The 18,572-nt window shown below is 37.1% G+C and overlaps 2 protein-coding genes across 3 annotated transcripts; one reads left to right on the top strand and one right to left on the bottom strand.

The window, feature by feature from the left end:
• Positions 1-246: 246 nt before the first annotated feature.
• On the top strand, positions 247-6,901 carry spi1a (Spi-1 proto-oncogene a). Its single transcript, XM_060886388.1, has 5 exons — positions 247-494; positions 728-818; positions 2,071-2,243; positions 4,612-4,768; positions 6,032-6,901. The coding sequence occupies exons 1-5, from the start codon at positions 444-446 to the stop codon at positions 6,340-6,342; spliced, it is 783 nt and encodes a 260-aa protein (XP_060742371.1). The 5' UTR covers positions 247-443; the 3' UTR covers positions 6,343-6,901.
• Positions 6,764-15,054, bottom strand: clpxb (caseinolytic mitochondrial matrix peptidase chaperone subunit Xb). 2 transcript variants are annotated; one of them, XM_060886386.1, is made up of 15 exons: positions 14,948-15,054; positions 14,424-14,507; positions 13,274-13,434; positions 12,955-13,075; positions 12,615-12,769; positions 12,280-12,439; positions 12,003-12,044; positions 11,180-11,341; positions 10,326-10,490; positions 9,866-9,954; positions 9,207-9,371; positions 8,813-9,115; positions 8,067-8,159; positions 7,870-7,976; positions 6,764-7,754 (listed from the first exon to the last, which is right to left on the bottom strand). In XM_060886386.1, exons 2-15 carry the CDS (start codon positions 14,479-14,481, stop codon positions 7,664-7,666), a joined length of 1,872 nt encoding a protein of 623 aa, XP_060742369.1. In that variant the 5' UTR covers positions 14,482-14,507; positions 14,948-15,054; the 3' UTR covers positions 6,764-7,663. The 2 variants fall into 2 exon arrangements, with proteins under 2 accessions (XP_060742369.1, XP_060742370.1); XM_060886387.1 differs by having other exon boundaries at positions 14,819-14,958.
• Positions 15,055-18,572: the final 3,518 nt, after the last annotated feature.

Raw genomic sequence — 18,572 nt, 5'->3', positions numbered from 1 at the left:
ATTTAAGTGCACTTTTTTCTCCAAGCAAATTCATTAAAATGTAGAAGAACTTCAGAAGACTTTCAAATTTAAAACAAACAAAAATATGGCTTTCAATCACCGTCTACATCCAGAAATTAAAACATCTATGTAAAAATATTTTATGAAAATGGAATCAAACAAGTGAAACACACCATGATTGGCTGCTCTGAAGTAACAACTCCAAAAGTGCATAACAATTATACATAGGCTCCATCCTTCTGACCTGATCAAAATCAGGAACTGCCAGCACAGAGAGAACAGTCAGTCAGGGGTAATAAAGTGCAGACGTTGAGAGGCATTTATCACCATTTCACTTTCCTTTTTCTATTTGTAGAGTAACAGAAGAAAAAAATAACTAAAGGGTTAATTTGCTATTCCAACTTTTGTTCCTTATGTAAAAGAGAAAATTTAGTTAGAGCTGTATGCCTGAGAAGATTTTACATTACAGAATGGATGGTTGTGTCATTTCCTCAGTAAGTACACACTTTAACTGTCATGAGTGTATGGTTAAAAAAAAAAACAACCTGATACTAAATACAATTAACTAATAATAATATAATGCTGTAGATATTAATCAATTACAACGTATAGAAAATGTGTGTAAGGTGTGATTATTAAAAACCAAGATTATTATTATTATTATTATTATTATTATTATTATTATTATCATTATGCAAATGATGCTTCTATTTTCTCAAAATTTCAGTCATCAGACGAAATTGTTGCATATGATCAAGTTTTCCGGCCACAGTATGATTTTTTTCCATATATAACCAGTGATCCAGATGGTCATATCGGTAAGTCTAAAAAAGGAAATATTTTCAACTTTGTGTTCTATTTGGGATTTTTTAAACAAAAACGCATATAAAATTTCCATGAGGTTGTTTTAAAAAGTAAATCATTCTATGTTATAATATATTTATATTATGTTATAAGAAATCCAGGTGTAAATACATTAAACATGTCCATATTCTAACTAAACTAAAGAAACATCCTTAAAACCTATTTTCTCATTTTTCTTTTTTTTTTTTTCTAAAGGAATGTCAGTCTGCATTGGGGGATTTAATCATCATAGGTTATAACAAAGCACAAAATACAAAATAACACATTTTCTTTTATAAACTTTTAAGTATTAAAATACTAATAAAAATGTGCTTCTAAATGTGGATTATTTATTTTACTTAATAGACAAACAAATGATTGTACAGAACGTAAATCATTATGTGCTCGGGAAATATTTCACAGCTTTCCACAGGGATGTCGCACTATGATCCATTTCTACTGTTGCTGCTGGTCTTTGTACTAAATACCAGTATAGATTTATTCAGTACTGTAAAAACAATGTGAGAAAACATTTTAGTCAACAACAAGGACATACTAACATTTATTTTTTAAGAATTAAAAACACTGTATTCTTTTGGGTTTGTGCATACTACCAATAGCTGCGTACTTTTGTGCAGCTACCAATTCTGTCACAAAGATTTTTTTACCCAACCAAAGCAATACACTGATATCCTGCATTGTGTGTAAATTCCAGATATACTAGATTACCTCAGTAGTTGTAGGATTTTTGTAATGGCAACAATCTCTGCTCTTGATAGAAACAGCCTGTGGTTGCTGTCTCAATCTTAAATCATAGTTCTTTTTTACTCATTACAAACCTAGAGCCATTTATAGCAAGTAACCATTAAATGACAGACTTGCACTATAGAGAATATGAACCTAGAGGATATGAGCATCATTCACAACAAATCTGCTTCATTCTCTTCTTCTCCCTACACTTTAAAAATTAAATGCAAGGACCATCAGAACCAAACAATCATTTAAGATGCTGTTCATATTATATGCGCCTAGCTGTAGTATAGGTATCTTCCTAAGAAAAATAAACAGAAATGTTCAACATTATAGCCAAGGTTTATAGCCCTTTAACCTTGACTTACATGAGTTAAACATCTATAATTTTTGAAAACTTTGATATATACACATATATATCATCTTTTTATTTATTTTTTAAATAAAAAAATCCTCTTGCTCTCATTCCTCCATCAGAGACTGGATGGGATTATCACACTGATCACACTCACCAGAGTGATCTGGAGGTCCCTTCGAGTGGTCACTTCACTGAACTACACCCTGCAGCCTACTACTATGGGGATATGGAGTCTTACCACCCTCCTCTGGATTCAAGCCTGGGGACTTTTGTGCCTGTGGTCACACCTCAGGTTAGTCCTTTAACAGTTACTAATTAAACAGTTATGGTCCTGGAGAAACGTTGTCTCATTTCACTGTGTACTGCAACAGCTACATATGGTTGAAATGACAATAAAAGCTTCTTGGCTTGACTCGACTCGGCAAATGTTCCTTATTCGTTTATAAACAAATTATAGGTCAGATGACCTGTCTGAAATTTCCCTGCCCTGGAGGGTCAGTTTTTAGCAGTTTGGTTATTTCCCTGATAATAACTAATGAATAAGTTAAAGTACAGAACTTACCATTAGCCTATTAGCCTCTACACGTCTAGGGTTAAGGAACTCTTTTTCTAGGACTGTAAATTATTGGAAACTGGTCTATTTATGGGAACTGTAGCTTACTGCAAAATTCAGTTTCAGAAAGCATTGTTCTGGTTATTAGCAAATAAAATGCAGCTTCACAAATTGTTCACTTTTGGCCTGAAGTGAGAAAGAGTAGTTAGACATCTTGTTTTAAGCTTAAATGCAAATTTACTGCCTGTTATTGATTTTTCTGGATATGTATCTATTATTATCCCCTTTGCAAGTCAGATCTGATGTTAATTACACAACGAATACATTGAAAACAATGTGATGAACACTAAGCATTAGGTATTAGAGTTAAGTTCAGCTATTAGTCTTTAAGAGGTGGGTGAATAAACATAATGGGGCTTAAAGAGATCAGCACGAGGCAGGATGTCACAAAGAGCATCTGCACTGAGAACCACTGAAACATTGCAGTCACACAGACTGATTACTCAACATTGTCTTTTCCTGACTGAGGACTGTGGCCACTGCCAACGCTCAATCAGGGACAAAGACACACAAACACACACGTATTGGTTAAACCTCACATTCCCTTATCAACACAGCTTCTATTAATTCAAATTAACTGAGCTAAAATCAATACAATGCATTAATTCTACACACAAATATATGACTTGCTTTTAAAAGTCTTTAAATAGGCATTATACATTATACATACCTGTATGACCAACAATTTAAACTCAGTTGTTTCTTTTCATTTATATTTCATTGCGGTAGCTAATAAACTAATAAAAAAACCTACATTTATGAAAGAGGCAAGAATGAAACTAATAGGGAAAAAAATGAAAATGATATTAAAGTGAATGTAACATGGCTCATTGCCCTTTTTTCTGACACAATAGCTTTAGCAGTTCCTCTTTCATTATAAGGTAATTCTGTGGTTTCCGAGTATGGGACTGCTGTTTTGAGATTGTGTCAACTTAGCATATTTCTTGTCCATAGCACAATAAAAACTGCGTAACAATAGCTTGCCTAACCTAAGTGCATGAATTGGTCCGATAATTTTATTTAGTTTTGTCTAAGGATAATATGTTAGATTAGTAGTTGCCACAAAAAAATTAAGTAAAAATACTATTAAAAGATTCAAGATTCTGTTATTAGCACTATACTGAGTACAGCAAAATGAAATCAGTCCTTAAATTGCAATTCACATAGTTGCTGGGTTTTGTATGTTTGGTCAGGTAGTTGATAATGGCCAACACAGCAGTCTGAGTTAGTGATGTGGACATAAAAGAGAAAAAAACATGTTTCATTAAGAATCATTTTCTGGAGTTTTCCACTGCACATGTAGAGAGAGTGTGACATTTCTGAAGTGAAAAAAAATCAACTGCAACTTGTAATATTTCTCTAGACATTATATAGGCAATAACTTATATACCTTGATGTTTGCTCTGATATCCAGTGTAGACACACAGGACATTGACACATATTACACAAAGGCATTTGACATTAAAAAAAAGAGAATATGGCTGAAGTTAGCAACTGGTAATGCATTAGAAAGAAAGTAATAGTATTTGTGAGACTCATGTAAAGATTAGACAAAATTCTTACTTAATTTTATTTACAGTTAACTGTCAGATTATTGCCTAGCACTGGAGTTCATTCTAATTCTGCATTTGATATATGCCATATTTCAAAATGTATGTGGACATGATATTGAGCTGTTGTTAAAGTGAGTAAGGTTGCTTTTACACTTGGTTGTTTTTTTTTTGTTTTGTTTTTTTTCAGCAAAATAAGTTTTTAAGTGCATTTACATAATCTTATAGCTGATATCTTCACCAGGTCAACATCACCAGGTTAAATCACAGCATGCTGGATTAGTTCATACTGGACCCAGTGCTTGCTTTCCAAATTGATTTTTATAATAGCAGTTTTTAGAGTGCAGGCAATTTTTGTTCCAAGAATAACGGGATGCCTTGTTTAAACACTCAATGTTTGTACATTGATTGGTATACTTTGCTAAAAATATTTTTGCTTTGTTCTATGTGATTTCTGCTTTTTCAAAGCAATCAGTGAATATTGTTCTGGTCCACAGTTTGCATATGTCCCTCACCCAGTGTACCAGCGCTCTCCTCCCGCCCACTGCAGCACAGACGACGAGGACACAGGAGCACGCAGTCCACCATTTGAGGTGTCTGAGGGAGAAGAGGATCATGAGTCACACCTTGCTAGCACGTCCACTAGCATAACAGGTAAGAGAAATGGAAGGACTAAAGCCAGGTAGCATTCCACTGTGGCTCGCTGTAACACTTTTCCATTTCATTTGAAAGGAACCTTACAACCTTACACACAAGGCTCTATTTCTCAAAGCCATGGTGATTCTGCTGCTGTATTATTATGACAGGAGCAGTAGTAGCTCAATTGTTAAGGCTTCTGCAGTGTTGATAAGAAGGTTGTAAGTTCAAGCCCTGGCATTGCCAAACTCTTTTTTCCCCAGGGTCACTGTACCATGACTGACCCTGTGCTCTGTTCTAATCTTCCTAACAGACTGGTATACAGAAAGAAAAGAATTTCACATCTATTTGTCGAAGTCACAATTAAGTTTTATGTTCTTCTAAAAACCTTAACACTATGAGGAAAAACAGCTGATCTTACCAGCTTATAGTACAGAAGTATGAAATACACTTCTGTATCATAGATGCTGATTCCTGGCAAATTTCTGCTGATACTGTATGAAAGAATACATTTAGGTTATTTCAAAAAAGTTGTGCACAGACATTTTGTCCTTAGGCACACAAATTCTGGTTATACTAATATATGACCTCTGGAGGTTTTGCACAAAATGACCTGACCCTCTTGCTAAAGATGAAAACAGGAGAGCACACTGTTCTCTCATATTGCTCCTCAGTCCTTGCATAACTATTTAATAACAGTACTGGCAGAACAGTGGACCTCAGAAAGATCCTGACTCATAGCAGTAACAAGCTAATGGCAGTGAGAGAACAGTGTAGGTGTTTCATAAGGTTTTAACATCAAGCCCTTGAATATCTTGGAGATTAATTGGAAAATGTAGAAAGGTCACTTTCTACATTTTAGCATTTAACAAATGCTAAAGTCCTCATGTGAATGCTAAAGGGGACAAAAACTTTACCGTGCATTGGTCTTGACAGCAATCTACCCCAGATATGTAATCATTTATTTTTTGGGATTATACTGAAGCTCTCTATACATACAGACAATACACACTAGTTTATATTGTCTTTATGTATCTATTTTTATGAAATTCCTTTTTAACTATAAGTTAGCTCTTTGTACAGTAACTCTGACTTTACTGACTTTCCATTAACAAAGGTACTGATGATATGTCAGAAAATGGATCAGAATATCAGTTATCTATCATATCATCCAGCTCTGAAGCAGAAATATATAAACAGAAAGAGGTGACAAAGTTGAAACTTTCCATGTCTCCCAGAAACAGAGTTGTACAAGTCTTTTTTTTTTTTATGTTTCTCTAGGCAACAAAAGAAAAATGCGTCTTTATCAGTTCCTTCTGGAGCTGCTCAGAGAGGGGGATATGAAAGACTGCATTTGGTGGGTGGACAGAGAGAGAGGCACCTTTCAGTTCTCTTCCAAACACAAGGAGGTGCTGGCCGGCCGCTGGGGCCTGCAGAAGGGCAACCGCAAGAGAATGACCTATCAGAAGATGGCTAGAGCCCTGCGCAACTACGGCAAGACAGGAGAGGTCAAAAAAATCAAAAAGAAACTGACATACCAGTTCAGTACCGAGGTGCTGAGGAGGATGTCAGTAGAGAAAAAATATCACTGAGAGCTGATTCCTATTGCTCCTAGCTGCAAGATGACCACAGAGGCAGGTCTTCTTTCTCTCTACATTTTCTCAGGGACTCCACATTCTACAATATATCTGGGATATTTTTATCCATAGGGTGTGTTTTAGTATTTTTTCTTCCTTCTTCACTCAACTATGGAAACTAAAATATTTTTTGATTGAAAATGATTGACAGTATGACAAGTTCCATATATCCGAGAGGACTAAAGACAGGTTTCTTTGTGGATTGGTAGTGAAATGGGAAATCTACTGTTAACAGCAGTTAAATACCTCTACTGTATGTGGATCAGGGAACTTGGTGTGTACTGTCCCCTATAGGTTTAATACTGCATTTAGACTGCACAAACAAAATCCAGTTTTTCACTGATCAGTAGTGCTTTAACAGTAAGCAGACAGAACCTGTTACATATATACACATTTTATTTATACTATAATGACATATACATTCCAAATTGAATGGCCTTTGTGGTGGCTTGCTGACATTATATTATTATATTATTTCAATAAAAGTGCACATGTAATGTGTAGAAAAGTTTCATTATTGTTGTTAATTGTTGTGTAACACAGACTGTATTTCTAAACCATCAGTAGGACTGGGATTTGATTAATTATCCAATTAATCCTAAAGTGGGATTTCACTTTAAAGAGTGTTTCAAGTGTTCAGACAAAGCAGTGCATCTGCTAAGATGAATACCTTTGAAAACGGGTACTTGTGCTGCTCATGCAATGGCATGTGCAGCGTTTTAAACTCACAGTCCTCAAAGCAGTTTGCTTGATTAAATTATAGGCAGTCTAAAATGATTCAAGCTACCAGTATAGAGCAGCGTCACATTTGTTACTATTTAAAAAAGAGGTAGAGAAACCAGCCGTGCCATTATGCAAAGCTGAAATACTCTTACTAAATAAAGGACAGGTTGGTTGGTGTATAAACCAAAAATACTAAAATGAAACATACGGCTTTATGCCTTAAACTACGTGTGCTCCCAGATGAGACAATATTTCACACATTCACCAAAACCCATAAAAAAAATAGAATTCCTTTTAGATACATAAAATTGTTAGCTATACACATAGACTGTAATTAAGGCCTGTTGGATTGTGTATAATCATTTTCTGTAAATTCATACAGAGGATGTGTGACCAGAAGGTGACTGAGAGGTCAAATTAACTCTTCCTTGTTCAAAATTAGGTTTAAGCTGGAGTCCTGTTTAGAGCTCAGCAGGAGAATGTTGCTTCTGTTTCTTTGAGAGTTACTAATACGGAGTCCATAGAGATCTTTATGTACTTCACAGCTGTATTATTAGTTGTTGGCTACATCTGCCTGTCTCTGCCAGTTCTCTTCTTCAATCCCACTGTCATACTCCTCCTCTGTGGTGTCTTTAGTTGAAGCTCTGCGCGAAAACCCACACACGCACGTGCACACAGAGATATTAATTTAATTATTTTCTTGAAACAAACAGTGTGCCTATGATCTCTGACTAAATGTCAGGTAAATGCAAAGTTTACCTGATATAGCATGGTCCACTCTTGCCCAAAATCACATCCTTATTCAGTTCCACAGACACAATATTTGACTGAGGCACCTCAAACATTGGCTCTAACAGTAGCGTCTCCTAAAGAAGACAACATGGTAGTCTAGTTAGTGACACTAACTGAAGCCAGCTGGAAGGAAATAGGAAACTGAGTACATGTGTGGTGTGTACCATGATGGATCGGAGGCCTCTGGCTCCAGTCTTCCTCTCAAGAGCCAGTCTGGCAATGGCCCTGAGTGCATCTGGAGTCACATTCAGCTCACACTAAAACACAGAGTATCAGACATCACAGCTTATATAACAGTGCACAGAAACGGAAAAGAGAACCGGTGGTTATATTTAGATCTAGGTCTATCTCCTGTACGACTATAGCATATAGAGAGATAGAAGAAGTTTCTTCTACACAGAAGAAATCTACACAGTTTATACGCATCTACACGGTTTCCAACACTGTTACGCACATTAAGGTTATGACATATATGCTCATATCACTTTAGTGCACCTGTACACAAATGCTTTAATAAATTAATTATTCAATCAGCCAATCATGTGGCAGCAGTGTAATACAGTAATACAATATCATGCAAAAACAGATCAAGGTTCAGTTAAAGTTTATATCAAACATCAGAATGGGGAAAAAATGTGATCAGTGATATCTACCATGTTGTGGTGGTTGGTGAAAAACAGGCTGGTCAGAGTATTTCAGTCTCTGCTAATCGGCGTGGATTTTCACACACAAGCCACGCTTTAAAAACACGAGGTGAGCAGAACAGCATGGAAGCTCGAGGTGGATAGTTTTAGGTTTACTGAAGTGTGGCCTACTTTCCGCCACCTTTCAGCAGAAAAGGGTATGTTTCTGTCTGTGTATGAGACAAAATAAAGAGAAATGCAGAGAGAAAGAGCGAGAGAGAGATTACCTTATCCATGCTGAAGAGGGCTTTGTACTGAGGTAAAACAGCATTCCGTGGCTTTGTGAGAATGCACACTAGTGTTTGCTCGTCCAGGCTGTGCAATGGCACTATTATGGGCAGACGCCCTACAAACTCAGGAATCATGCCAAACTCTATGAGGTCTCGTGCCTCTACATGCCTCAAGAGCTGATCCTTCTCCTTCATCTCAACCTCCGCATCCAGCTCACTGCCTGAGCTATTGGCCAGATCAGCGGCTGCTGCTGCACGCCGTCCCTTCCCCAGGTTAGACGGTGAGCCAAATCCAAGGTACTGCACACAAAGTCACAAACGAATGTCAAGAAAAACCATTATTGAGATGCTTACTGCTACTCAGTGCTGACATAATGTCTGTCTCCCTCACTTTCTCATTCTTCCTTCGGCTAATGATCCGGTCCAGCCCGTTGAAGGCTCCTGATGCCACAAACAGGATGTTGGTTGTGTCGACCTGCACAGTTTCACCTCGCAACTTCCTGCTGTTCCTTTCTGGAACGTTAACAATGGTGCCTTCTAGGAGCTTCAACAAACCCTGAACACAAGTAACAGCATAAGGTTAGGGCAGGATTAACACAAATACATTTTTGCCACTAGAAAACTCACGACTGTATACTTTAACACAGATTATGGGTTATTTATTCTAAATAGAATTTGAATTGCTGCATTATTACTTGTGGAACAATATCCCACTGGACAGAAAAAGATTGCTTTAGAAAGTTAATAATCCATTTACAGCCATTAGAGTGAGCTGGACCTAAGGACTTAAAAGCCTGGCTTTGGAATAGATTGTGTACAGCACTTTATATTTGGATTAGTACCATATTATTCATCATGGATCTGAGGCTTTCGGTTACTGGAACTTGTGATGAATTCCCAAAAACTACAACTACAATTTGCACACTAATACTTCACCACAGCATACAGAAGAGAATTTCTGGGCCTTCTTTGACTGTGACCATGTAAATAAAAACCCAAAGTAACTATTGTTATTGTAAATAAAGTGGAACAATGGTTGTTATTACACACCTGCTGGACACCTTCTCCTCCTACATCTCTGAGCTGATGTATTCCTGGAACACTACCAATCTTATCCACCTCATCCAGAAACACTATTCCTGTGGGTCCAGCACAAGTGTGTGTTAGAGTGTGAATGTGAGAGGGGTCATGTTCGTAATAACCACTAAACATGCTCTGCTAGAACACAGCTGTTTATGATTCACACAATAAAGGTGTATAAAAAAACGATAATGAGAAATAAAGTTCTCTATCTCCTCCAAGTCTATTTCCTGTTTTGTACAATGTACCATATTTAGAGATTACATAAATAATTTCCATGCTCCATACTATTTTGCATTTTCATCCGTCATTGTGGCTTTTCGCTCTCCTTAATATCTAACAAAACAACCAAGATTAAACCTCAGTCATGATGACATGTGCTTAAAGTCTGACATACTTGGAATAAAGTGTTCTGTTTGAAGACACCCACCTTGCTGAGCTTTCTCCACTGAGTAGTTGGCATCTTGCAGCAGCTTGGCAATGACCGACTCAATATCCTCACCTATGTAGCCGGCCTGGGTCAGTGTTGTACAGTCACAGATGGCAAAGGGAACATCCAAACATTGAGCCAGAGTCTGTGCTAAAAGTGTTTTACCTGGAGAACAAAATATGAGAAATATTTCAAATGTAAAAAAAAACAAAAAAACACTTTACTACACTATGCAATTTTCTCAGAGTTTGCGTTTTATTTAAATGAAGTGGTAGCTCAGTGATTGAGGTGGTGTTGGAATACTGATCGGAAGGTCGTGAGCTCGAACCCCAGAGCCACCAAACTGCCCCTCCTGGGCCCCTGAGCAAGGCCCTTAACCCTCAATTGCTCAGCTGTATAATTGAGATAAATAAAGTCACTCTGGATAACGGTGCCTGACAAATGCCGTAAATGTAAAATTTACTCATGATAGCAAGCTGCTCACACTGAATCACAGGATAAGCTTACAGTCCCCCATTGCTATCAAGTATTTTCAGTGAATAACTGCAGGTGCATGACCAGCTCATACAACATAAAAGTATAGCTTAAATGAACAGAAAGTGGGATTTTGGGATGTGGGAATGTTGGGATAGCTTGTTGGAGTGGGAACTAAGTCTAGGTCTAGAGCAGAGAGAAGAGAAAAGCTTTGGACAGAAAGCATTTAACTGAAGAAAAGAACTTAGACTTGTTCAGTGGTGAACTCTAGATGGACTGCTCACAGCATTGACTACAGTGACTCTAATTTAAAAAGAATATCTTGAAGACTAAAACTTTGATACTTTAAACTATAGAGAGAGAGATTGTTTGCTCCGTACCTGATCCAGTAGGGCCGAGCAGCACAACGTTACTCTTCTCCAGTTTGATGGTAGTGTGGGTGGAGTTCAGCATGTGGCCACCCCTTTTCTCCGCTGCACTTTGTTGTACAGATGCACCAAGAGTACTGCCATGTGGCCTGATCCCAGTGAGCTGAATCAGCTCTGTTAATGAAAACAATCCAATGTATGCTTCAGTTTTAGAAAGCAGCTGAACAAACAGTGAATAACTAAATTATGTGTCACTGTGTCTGCGCCAGGGACCATAGTGGTTTTTCTTCACAAACAAAATAATTCAAAACAGATGAGTATGGAAAGTGGATTTCAACTATGCTCTAAAAATAAAAATAAATAAATCAAAATATACAAATAAAATAATTAAATAAAGGTATTTTAAATTGACCATGAAGGGGACAATAAAATTAATTATTAAATATTAATTTTGAATCTAATTAAACAAATAAATAAAAATTATTTAACATATTGTCAATTAACAGTAATAAACTATGCTCTGAAATTATAGCATTTCTTTGGGAAAAAAGGGTTAACAGAAACAATATTATTGTATGCATGAATTTGTATTTTTTTAAGAATGCATTTCATTATGTAAGTTCAGATTGGTTATAGTAAGGAACAGCCATTTGTTATTAATATGGCTAATTAATTCATATAGCAAGATTGGGAGACTTCCAATTACAGCTCTTACTACTCTTCACATTAAATACACCAGCGTGTCACACATACCAGTGTACAAATGGAACCGTATGAATCGCTAAAAATCAGGAATTTATTTTGTATATTTCTCCAAAAAACAAAAGGCACTTACTTGCAAATCTGTATTCTTCATCCCGCTTTCTGTTCTCTAGCTCTGCAGAAAAAAACAAAACCAAAACAGCAACAACTTATTAAGGTTACTCTGACATCTGCTGGAAAAGAAAAGCCTGTCACACTGGGAGCGAGTAACCAGAGTACGCAGTAAAGCCTGCCTTACAAACTGAAATCTGTACAAGCTGCTGCTGAGTGAAAAGTGAGAAGAACAAGCTTTATCAGCTGTTATGTTATAGAAACAGGATGGTTGATTATGGTTAAGCTGATGCACTTACCCTGGGGAGTGACAGAGCTCTGCTGCTCTGTCCCCAGCTGCTGCCCACCCGATGCTGGAAGGTTGCTGTTGATCCTTTTGTAGTGGTTATACACTGCAACCGACAGCACTTTCTTCGCATATGACTGGCCAACAACATACTTATCGAGATAGGAATAGATCTGCAGTAAAACAACAGCAAATGCACATTTTATCCTTACGGGTCTGCAGTTCACATTACTGTCAGAGGAAACTGGGCTTATGGGTAAATGGGTTTATTAAACACTGCAATTTACATAGAACCCGGTTACGTCAGTAACGTTAGGGATTTAATTTTGAACGTAATTTGGATCGTACCTTTTTAGGGGGTGGTGGAGGCTTCTGAGCAAATGCCAGATTAACAGCTTCAGCAGAAGATTCTGCCTCCTTAGGTAGACGATTATTAGAGTCGATTTCAGAAAGCACCACAAAGAAATGATGACATTTTTCACATTTCACAAAACGAGTGAACGCTAGAGGGAGAAATACAAACAATAAAAGAATGCACACAGTCGTTGTACACAAAGAATACAAGAAGTAATATGCGCATGCAGCTTGCATACAAACATATAATCTTTTATAGAAATGAGAATAATTGTGGCCCGATTAAATTTAAACCATAGATAAATAAAAACCTCTGAAAAATAATTAAACTTACACGCAACCGTCTCCACATGTGTGCAAGTGTCTCCACATCTCGGGCAACGTAGACGACTTCCTCCTTTTCCTGATCCACCAGAACCTACAGATCTCTTCACCACTGTGTCTGCTGCACTCTTCTGCTCAAATAAAATAGATGCATAAACCATCTATGCTGCACATCCATACTATGTGTTTGTGCGTGTTTCCATTATGGAAACTAACAGGATTATAAAGAATTACTGAATCAGGAAAACAGTTGGAAATTTACATGCAAATCTATATGCTTGGAAGTCCATGTTGTTAATACTGAGTGCAGTGCTGAAAAAAAAAAGTACCTTTCCCACATCACCAGAGCCGTCTTTTGGAGTGTTCTGCTTTGAGGCAAAACACACAGCACTCTCTGAGAATGATCTGACCTGCAGTGCAGGAGGTAGATGGGCTTCATGAGTCGCTGGTCTTCCGAGAGCATAAAACTTTACGTGTAAGCCTAAAAACCCTGCAAGCACAGACAATGGATTGATTAATAAACTTTGTAAGAGAATATTAAGAGAAACCACAGGCAACCACAGGAACTCTGACAAATCCATAGGATAAATATGAGCATGGATGAGCATTTGAAATTAATCTGTAGCATGAATGCAAGTTGATTCAATTCAAAATTCAATTCCAATGTATTTGTATAGCTTTTTTTTTTTTTTTTTACAATTGACATCGTCTCAAAGCAGCTTTACAGAACATAAACATAGAACAAAATGTTATAAAGAATTATAAAGAATAATATAAAGATTAATATTATACAAAATTCAAGATTAATATTAGATAAAATTAAATGCGTTTGTATTTATCCACAATGAACAAGTCTGATAAATGTACTGATGAGGAAATTGTTGTCCTCAAACACCACATGGATTCAGCATCTCCTCTTCAGTGTAGCAGTGATATTTCAGTGATGCAATGCAACGGAGCAGTATTAAAAATATCTTCTTTTTAACTACAAGACAAGGCTTCTTTGGAAGGATTAGCAGACACTTTTCTAACAAGCTGACACTAGGAGGAACGCCTAATTCCTAGTTCTAGAACAGTCCGAGAACAGATGAAACATTTAGAAGCTGAAGTTCATCCAAATTACTCTACACGTCGGTTCAAATTGTATTCCACCGTGTTTAAATAAATAAATAAATAAATAAATAAACAAACAGGGCTCACTTTTCACACTTTTTCTTCAGTATGAAGACGATATAAAACAGACAAAAACTTTTTTTTTTTTTCCAAATTACAATTAACAATTAGGGGAAATAAAGCAAGGTAAACACTTGGGTTCCTAGCACAGGTAAAGCCTACAAACATTCATCCAGGCAACCTAATGATTAACCGTATCTTATATACATACAACAAGCAAGTGTTAACAGGTTAAAGCCCAAACACAATTTTTGGCTTTAACACACACACACACACACTCACACTCTCTCTCACTCACTCACACACCTCTGTGGGCTGAACTGAAGAGTCTTCTAGCAGCACGTCTGCATGTACAGGAAGACATCTTCTTGGTGTAGATTTGGAGAAAAGCTAAAAACAAAAAAGTTGGATATGAAACCAGAAATTCACACATGAACAACACCTTTATTTTGAAGTTTCTTCACTATGTTATTTAAGCCACTAATCTCGAGAACAAGCAGAGGAGCCTGAAGCTAAAACTCTCTGTGCTGTCAAAACAAAAGTCTAAAAAAAAAAAATCAACAGCAGAACACACAAACAAGCTGAAAAACGCACTGCTACTGATAATGCACTTAACTTAAAGTAGCTAGTTTAGTAATAAACATCTTGTAATCCTATAAATAATGTACAACTAACTGAAATGACTAGGTACAGTTACTTACAGGAAAAAAAACAAACAGCTTCCGAGTTCACAACAAACCGGTTACTGACAGTGACAGAAAACTAAATTAAACTGTAATAAAGGAGGAACTTTGCAGCTTCTAAAATATACCATGCGGGTATAAAATTACCGAGAAGTTTAAAGGATTTTCCCCCAAACGGTTGTTTCCCTCAGGAGGAAGATAAGAGTTACGTAATCGATGAATTAGTGTAAGAACGTTTCACTCCTCCTCCACACCTCCACCCCCTTATCACTAAACAGAACATAGATATATACACTAGATGTCGCCTTGTATACGGCAGTACATTGGAACTAATGCGTCAACTGAGCCGCCATCTTGGTACGGGGGACCCCCTCCTCTTAATGCTTCAGCGTCAATGTAGGCAAAGAAATAAAATCACCATAAATCGTCCAGAATGCCATTTTCAATTTTTTTTTTTTTTTGGTCGTTCCAACGGTCAGACATGTATTTATCATTAAGTCCAGAAAAAATCTAAGATTTTGATATTAAGATAATTTCCTTCTTCACAATATAATGCATAGTGCTAGTAGGTGTAAGTTTATTAGTTACATTCTTCCACTTGAGTAAACTTCAAATGAACAACACTGCTACAATGGTGTGACTATACATGTTCGTGTAAACATTTACATTGGATTGGTTTATTAAATATGATACACAAAGCAATTTGCAGGTGGAAGCAAATCACAAATTTGAGAGGAAACTAATGTGAAAGTTAGATAGTTGAGGTGCCAAAGACTGTTCAATCTTTTATTTATTCTTTCCCCACAATATTAAATAAGTATGTACCAAAGTCACATAAACCAAAAAACCCACAAAGTTTGACTTTGAGGCTGAACTGCCAACCTAACTGGTGACATCCTTCCAGGACTGTCAGCTGAGTTAACCATTAAAAAACTAAGTGTTTAGTGTCCCTGCAACTTGTCCATGACTGACGTCTCTGTTTATCACTTGGGAATCTACAAACAGATTCAGATTCAGATTCAGATTATTTTATTTAATGCCATGTCAGCAATCAAAAGCTATTTTCATGGCAAAAAGTCAATTACAAAAACACAAATATCATATAAATACAATACAAACAAAAATATAAACAGCAAGTCATATTGTACATTTGTTTTATTAACATAAGATTAAAAAAAATCTAAACCCTTTTCAGACATAATGTCATTAAATATGTCTTTAAGTGAAGTAACTTGATAAAAGAGCATTCTGCTTGTGTTAAGTCCAGGACATTCATTCATCATTCATCTTCTACCGCTTATCCGAACTACCTCGGGTCACGGGGAGCCTGTGCCTATCTCAGGCGTCATCGGGCATCAAGGCAGGATACACCCTGGACGGAGTGCCAACCCATCGCAGGGCACACACACACACACACACACACACACTCTCATTCACTCACGCAATCACACACTAGGGACAATTTTTCCAGAGATGCCAATCAAAGTACCATGCATGTCTTTGGACAGGGGGAGGAAACCGGAGTACCCGGAGGAAACCCCCGAGGCACAGGGAGAACATGCAAGCTCCACACACACAAGGTGGAGGCGGGAATCGAACCCACAACCCTGGAGGTGTGAGGCAAACGTGCTAACCACTAAGCCACTGTGCCCCCCAAGTCCAGGACAATCTAATAAAATAATATGTTTGACAGATAAGGGAATCTTACAAAACATACATAAAGTTGGGTCTTTTCACCTTTAATCAATTTTTAATGTCCTTATTAAGAGCTTCGGAATCTACAAACATTGTCTGTTTTCCTAACTGTCAAAAACTAATGAGTAACTAGCATGGATTAGCTGTGGTCGTTAACCAAGGACTAAAACAAACCAACGGAACAAGAAATATAATTTACTACCATTCAATATCATAAAACACATTCTCACTTGTGATATGTAATCCCTTACTGTCTGGTTTTTAGATTTCTTTCGTTTGAACAACCAAACGCAGCACAGAAGTCCGGCATCGTCCATGCATTTGCAGTAAAGGAGCACCGTACAAAGATGGCGGCGGTTTTGACGCATTTTTAGGACCCCAATGCGACATCTAGTGTATATATCTATGTAAACAGAACAGTGCTGAGATTCTTCTTCGCCTGTTTTGCAAAGGCACAACGTTCCAACATCATGGCGCCCTCTATTGGAGAGTTTCCTATCATGCAATAAAATCTAATCTACAGAAGGTCTGTCAGTAAGACTCAGATTAAAATGGATCATTTTCACTGGCTTTGACATTGACTGGGTCCAGGATCTTTGACTTGACTGGGTCCAGACATGGCTTACACAAGGCCACATGGAAGTGTTTAGGTGTGTATGGGCATGTCTGCAGTATACTGACAGCTTGGAAAGAGACACTGATTAAGACTTTTTAACAATAATGGTTGAACATGACACAACAGTGGTGTCCTTTTATTGATTCATCAGCCATTTTGTCATATAACATCAAAGTTTATCAGTAACTAATGGCAAGAAAAAGGATTAACTAAAGAGCACATCATTGTATGCTGTTTCATGAGCATATAGAGAGAGGGGTTGGAGAAGAATTTGCTGAAGAATGTCGTTGAAAACTGCAGAACACCATACTACAAGGACTTCTCCTTTGTGTATCTTGGTGGCTATTGATAAACACATTAAAAATTTCCCCAAGGCATAATGACAATGAAAGACCAATACCAGTAAAACTACCAATACCAGGAATCCATCAATGTCAGATAATTATTAATTTTAAATACTTGAACAAGAATCCTTAAATGTTTTAAAGTGGAAGTGAAAAGTCAATGTGTCAGGAAACGGGTGCCTCCACAGGAACAAAATCAGACCCAAATGCAGGGATAGCAGGTAAATAGGGGTTGTATTAAAAGAAATAAGACACAAGGAGACAAGAGGCAAAAAACTAAGCAAAAATACAAAAACAGGATACTAGAAAACAAAAGCCATTTACATAAGACAGAAAACAAAACCTTGAACAAAACCTCCTACAAAACCAGGAGTCACACAATTATGAGGACACAAGAAAACAGACGCAAGACCACAGGAATACTGTATATACTGTAGGAAAACTAATGAGGAACATGTGTGCAGAGTTGGGAACGGGTTAACAGGGCTCTCAAGTTTTGAAGACAGGCAAGAGCGACATATTTTAAATATATCTACCCCCCCCCCCACACACACACAAAATAAATACATAAATAAATAAATTATGACATCAACCATTCCAAAACTTAATATTTGAATTACAGAAAACATATAAAATTATACAATGTAGTGCTGGTGGTTAGTAGCCTTATTTTTCTGAGATTTAATTACACAGAATTTATGATAAATTCATTATTTTATAAAATGTCATAAAGCCGGGGCCCCCTGGCACCATCTCAGGGCCCCAGTTTGAGAACCACTGGCCTAGACTACATGTTCTGAGCAGGTGTTGTCAGTGAACAGGCTGTAAAACTGTTGGCTACGTTACAGACACTCATGAAACTCACTCATGCTGATTATCTGGGAAACTTCTCTAACAGCAGTCAAAATGTCATTGTTTATGTCAAACAAGTTGTGAATTTGTTGTCTGTGCTCAAAGTGATGCTCACAGCTCCAGTCGTTTTCTCTGTGAGTGAACGAGGATGATGCTGAACAATTCCAGGATTTGCTTTTTTTCATTGGTTGTTGCTTTAAATCTTACCCAGATACAATAGTGCTATTTTCTGATTGGCTGTTGTGTAGCCTCTATTTTTGATTGG

Source organism: Tachysurus vachellii, chromosome 14, assembly GCF_030014155.1.
Source record: "Tachysurus vachellii isolate PV-2020 chromosome 14, HZAU_Pvac_v1, whole genome shotgun sequence".
Classification (NCBI taxonomy): domain Eukaryota; kingdom Metazoa; phylum Chordata; class Actinopteri; order Siluriformes; family Bagridae; genus Tachysurus; species Tachysurus vachellii.
Note: the sequence above shows the minus strand (reverse complement) of the source record. Positions and strands in the feature narration are given on the sequence as shown.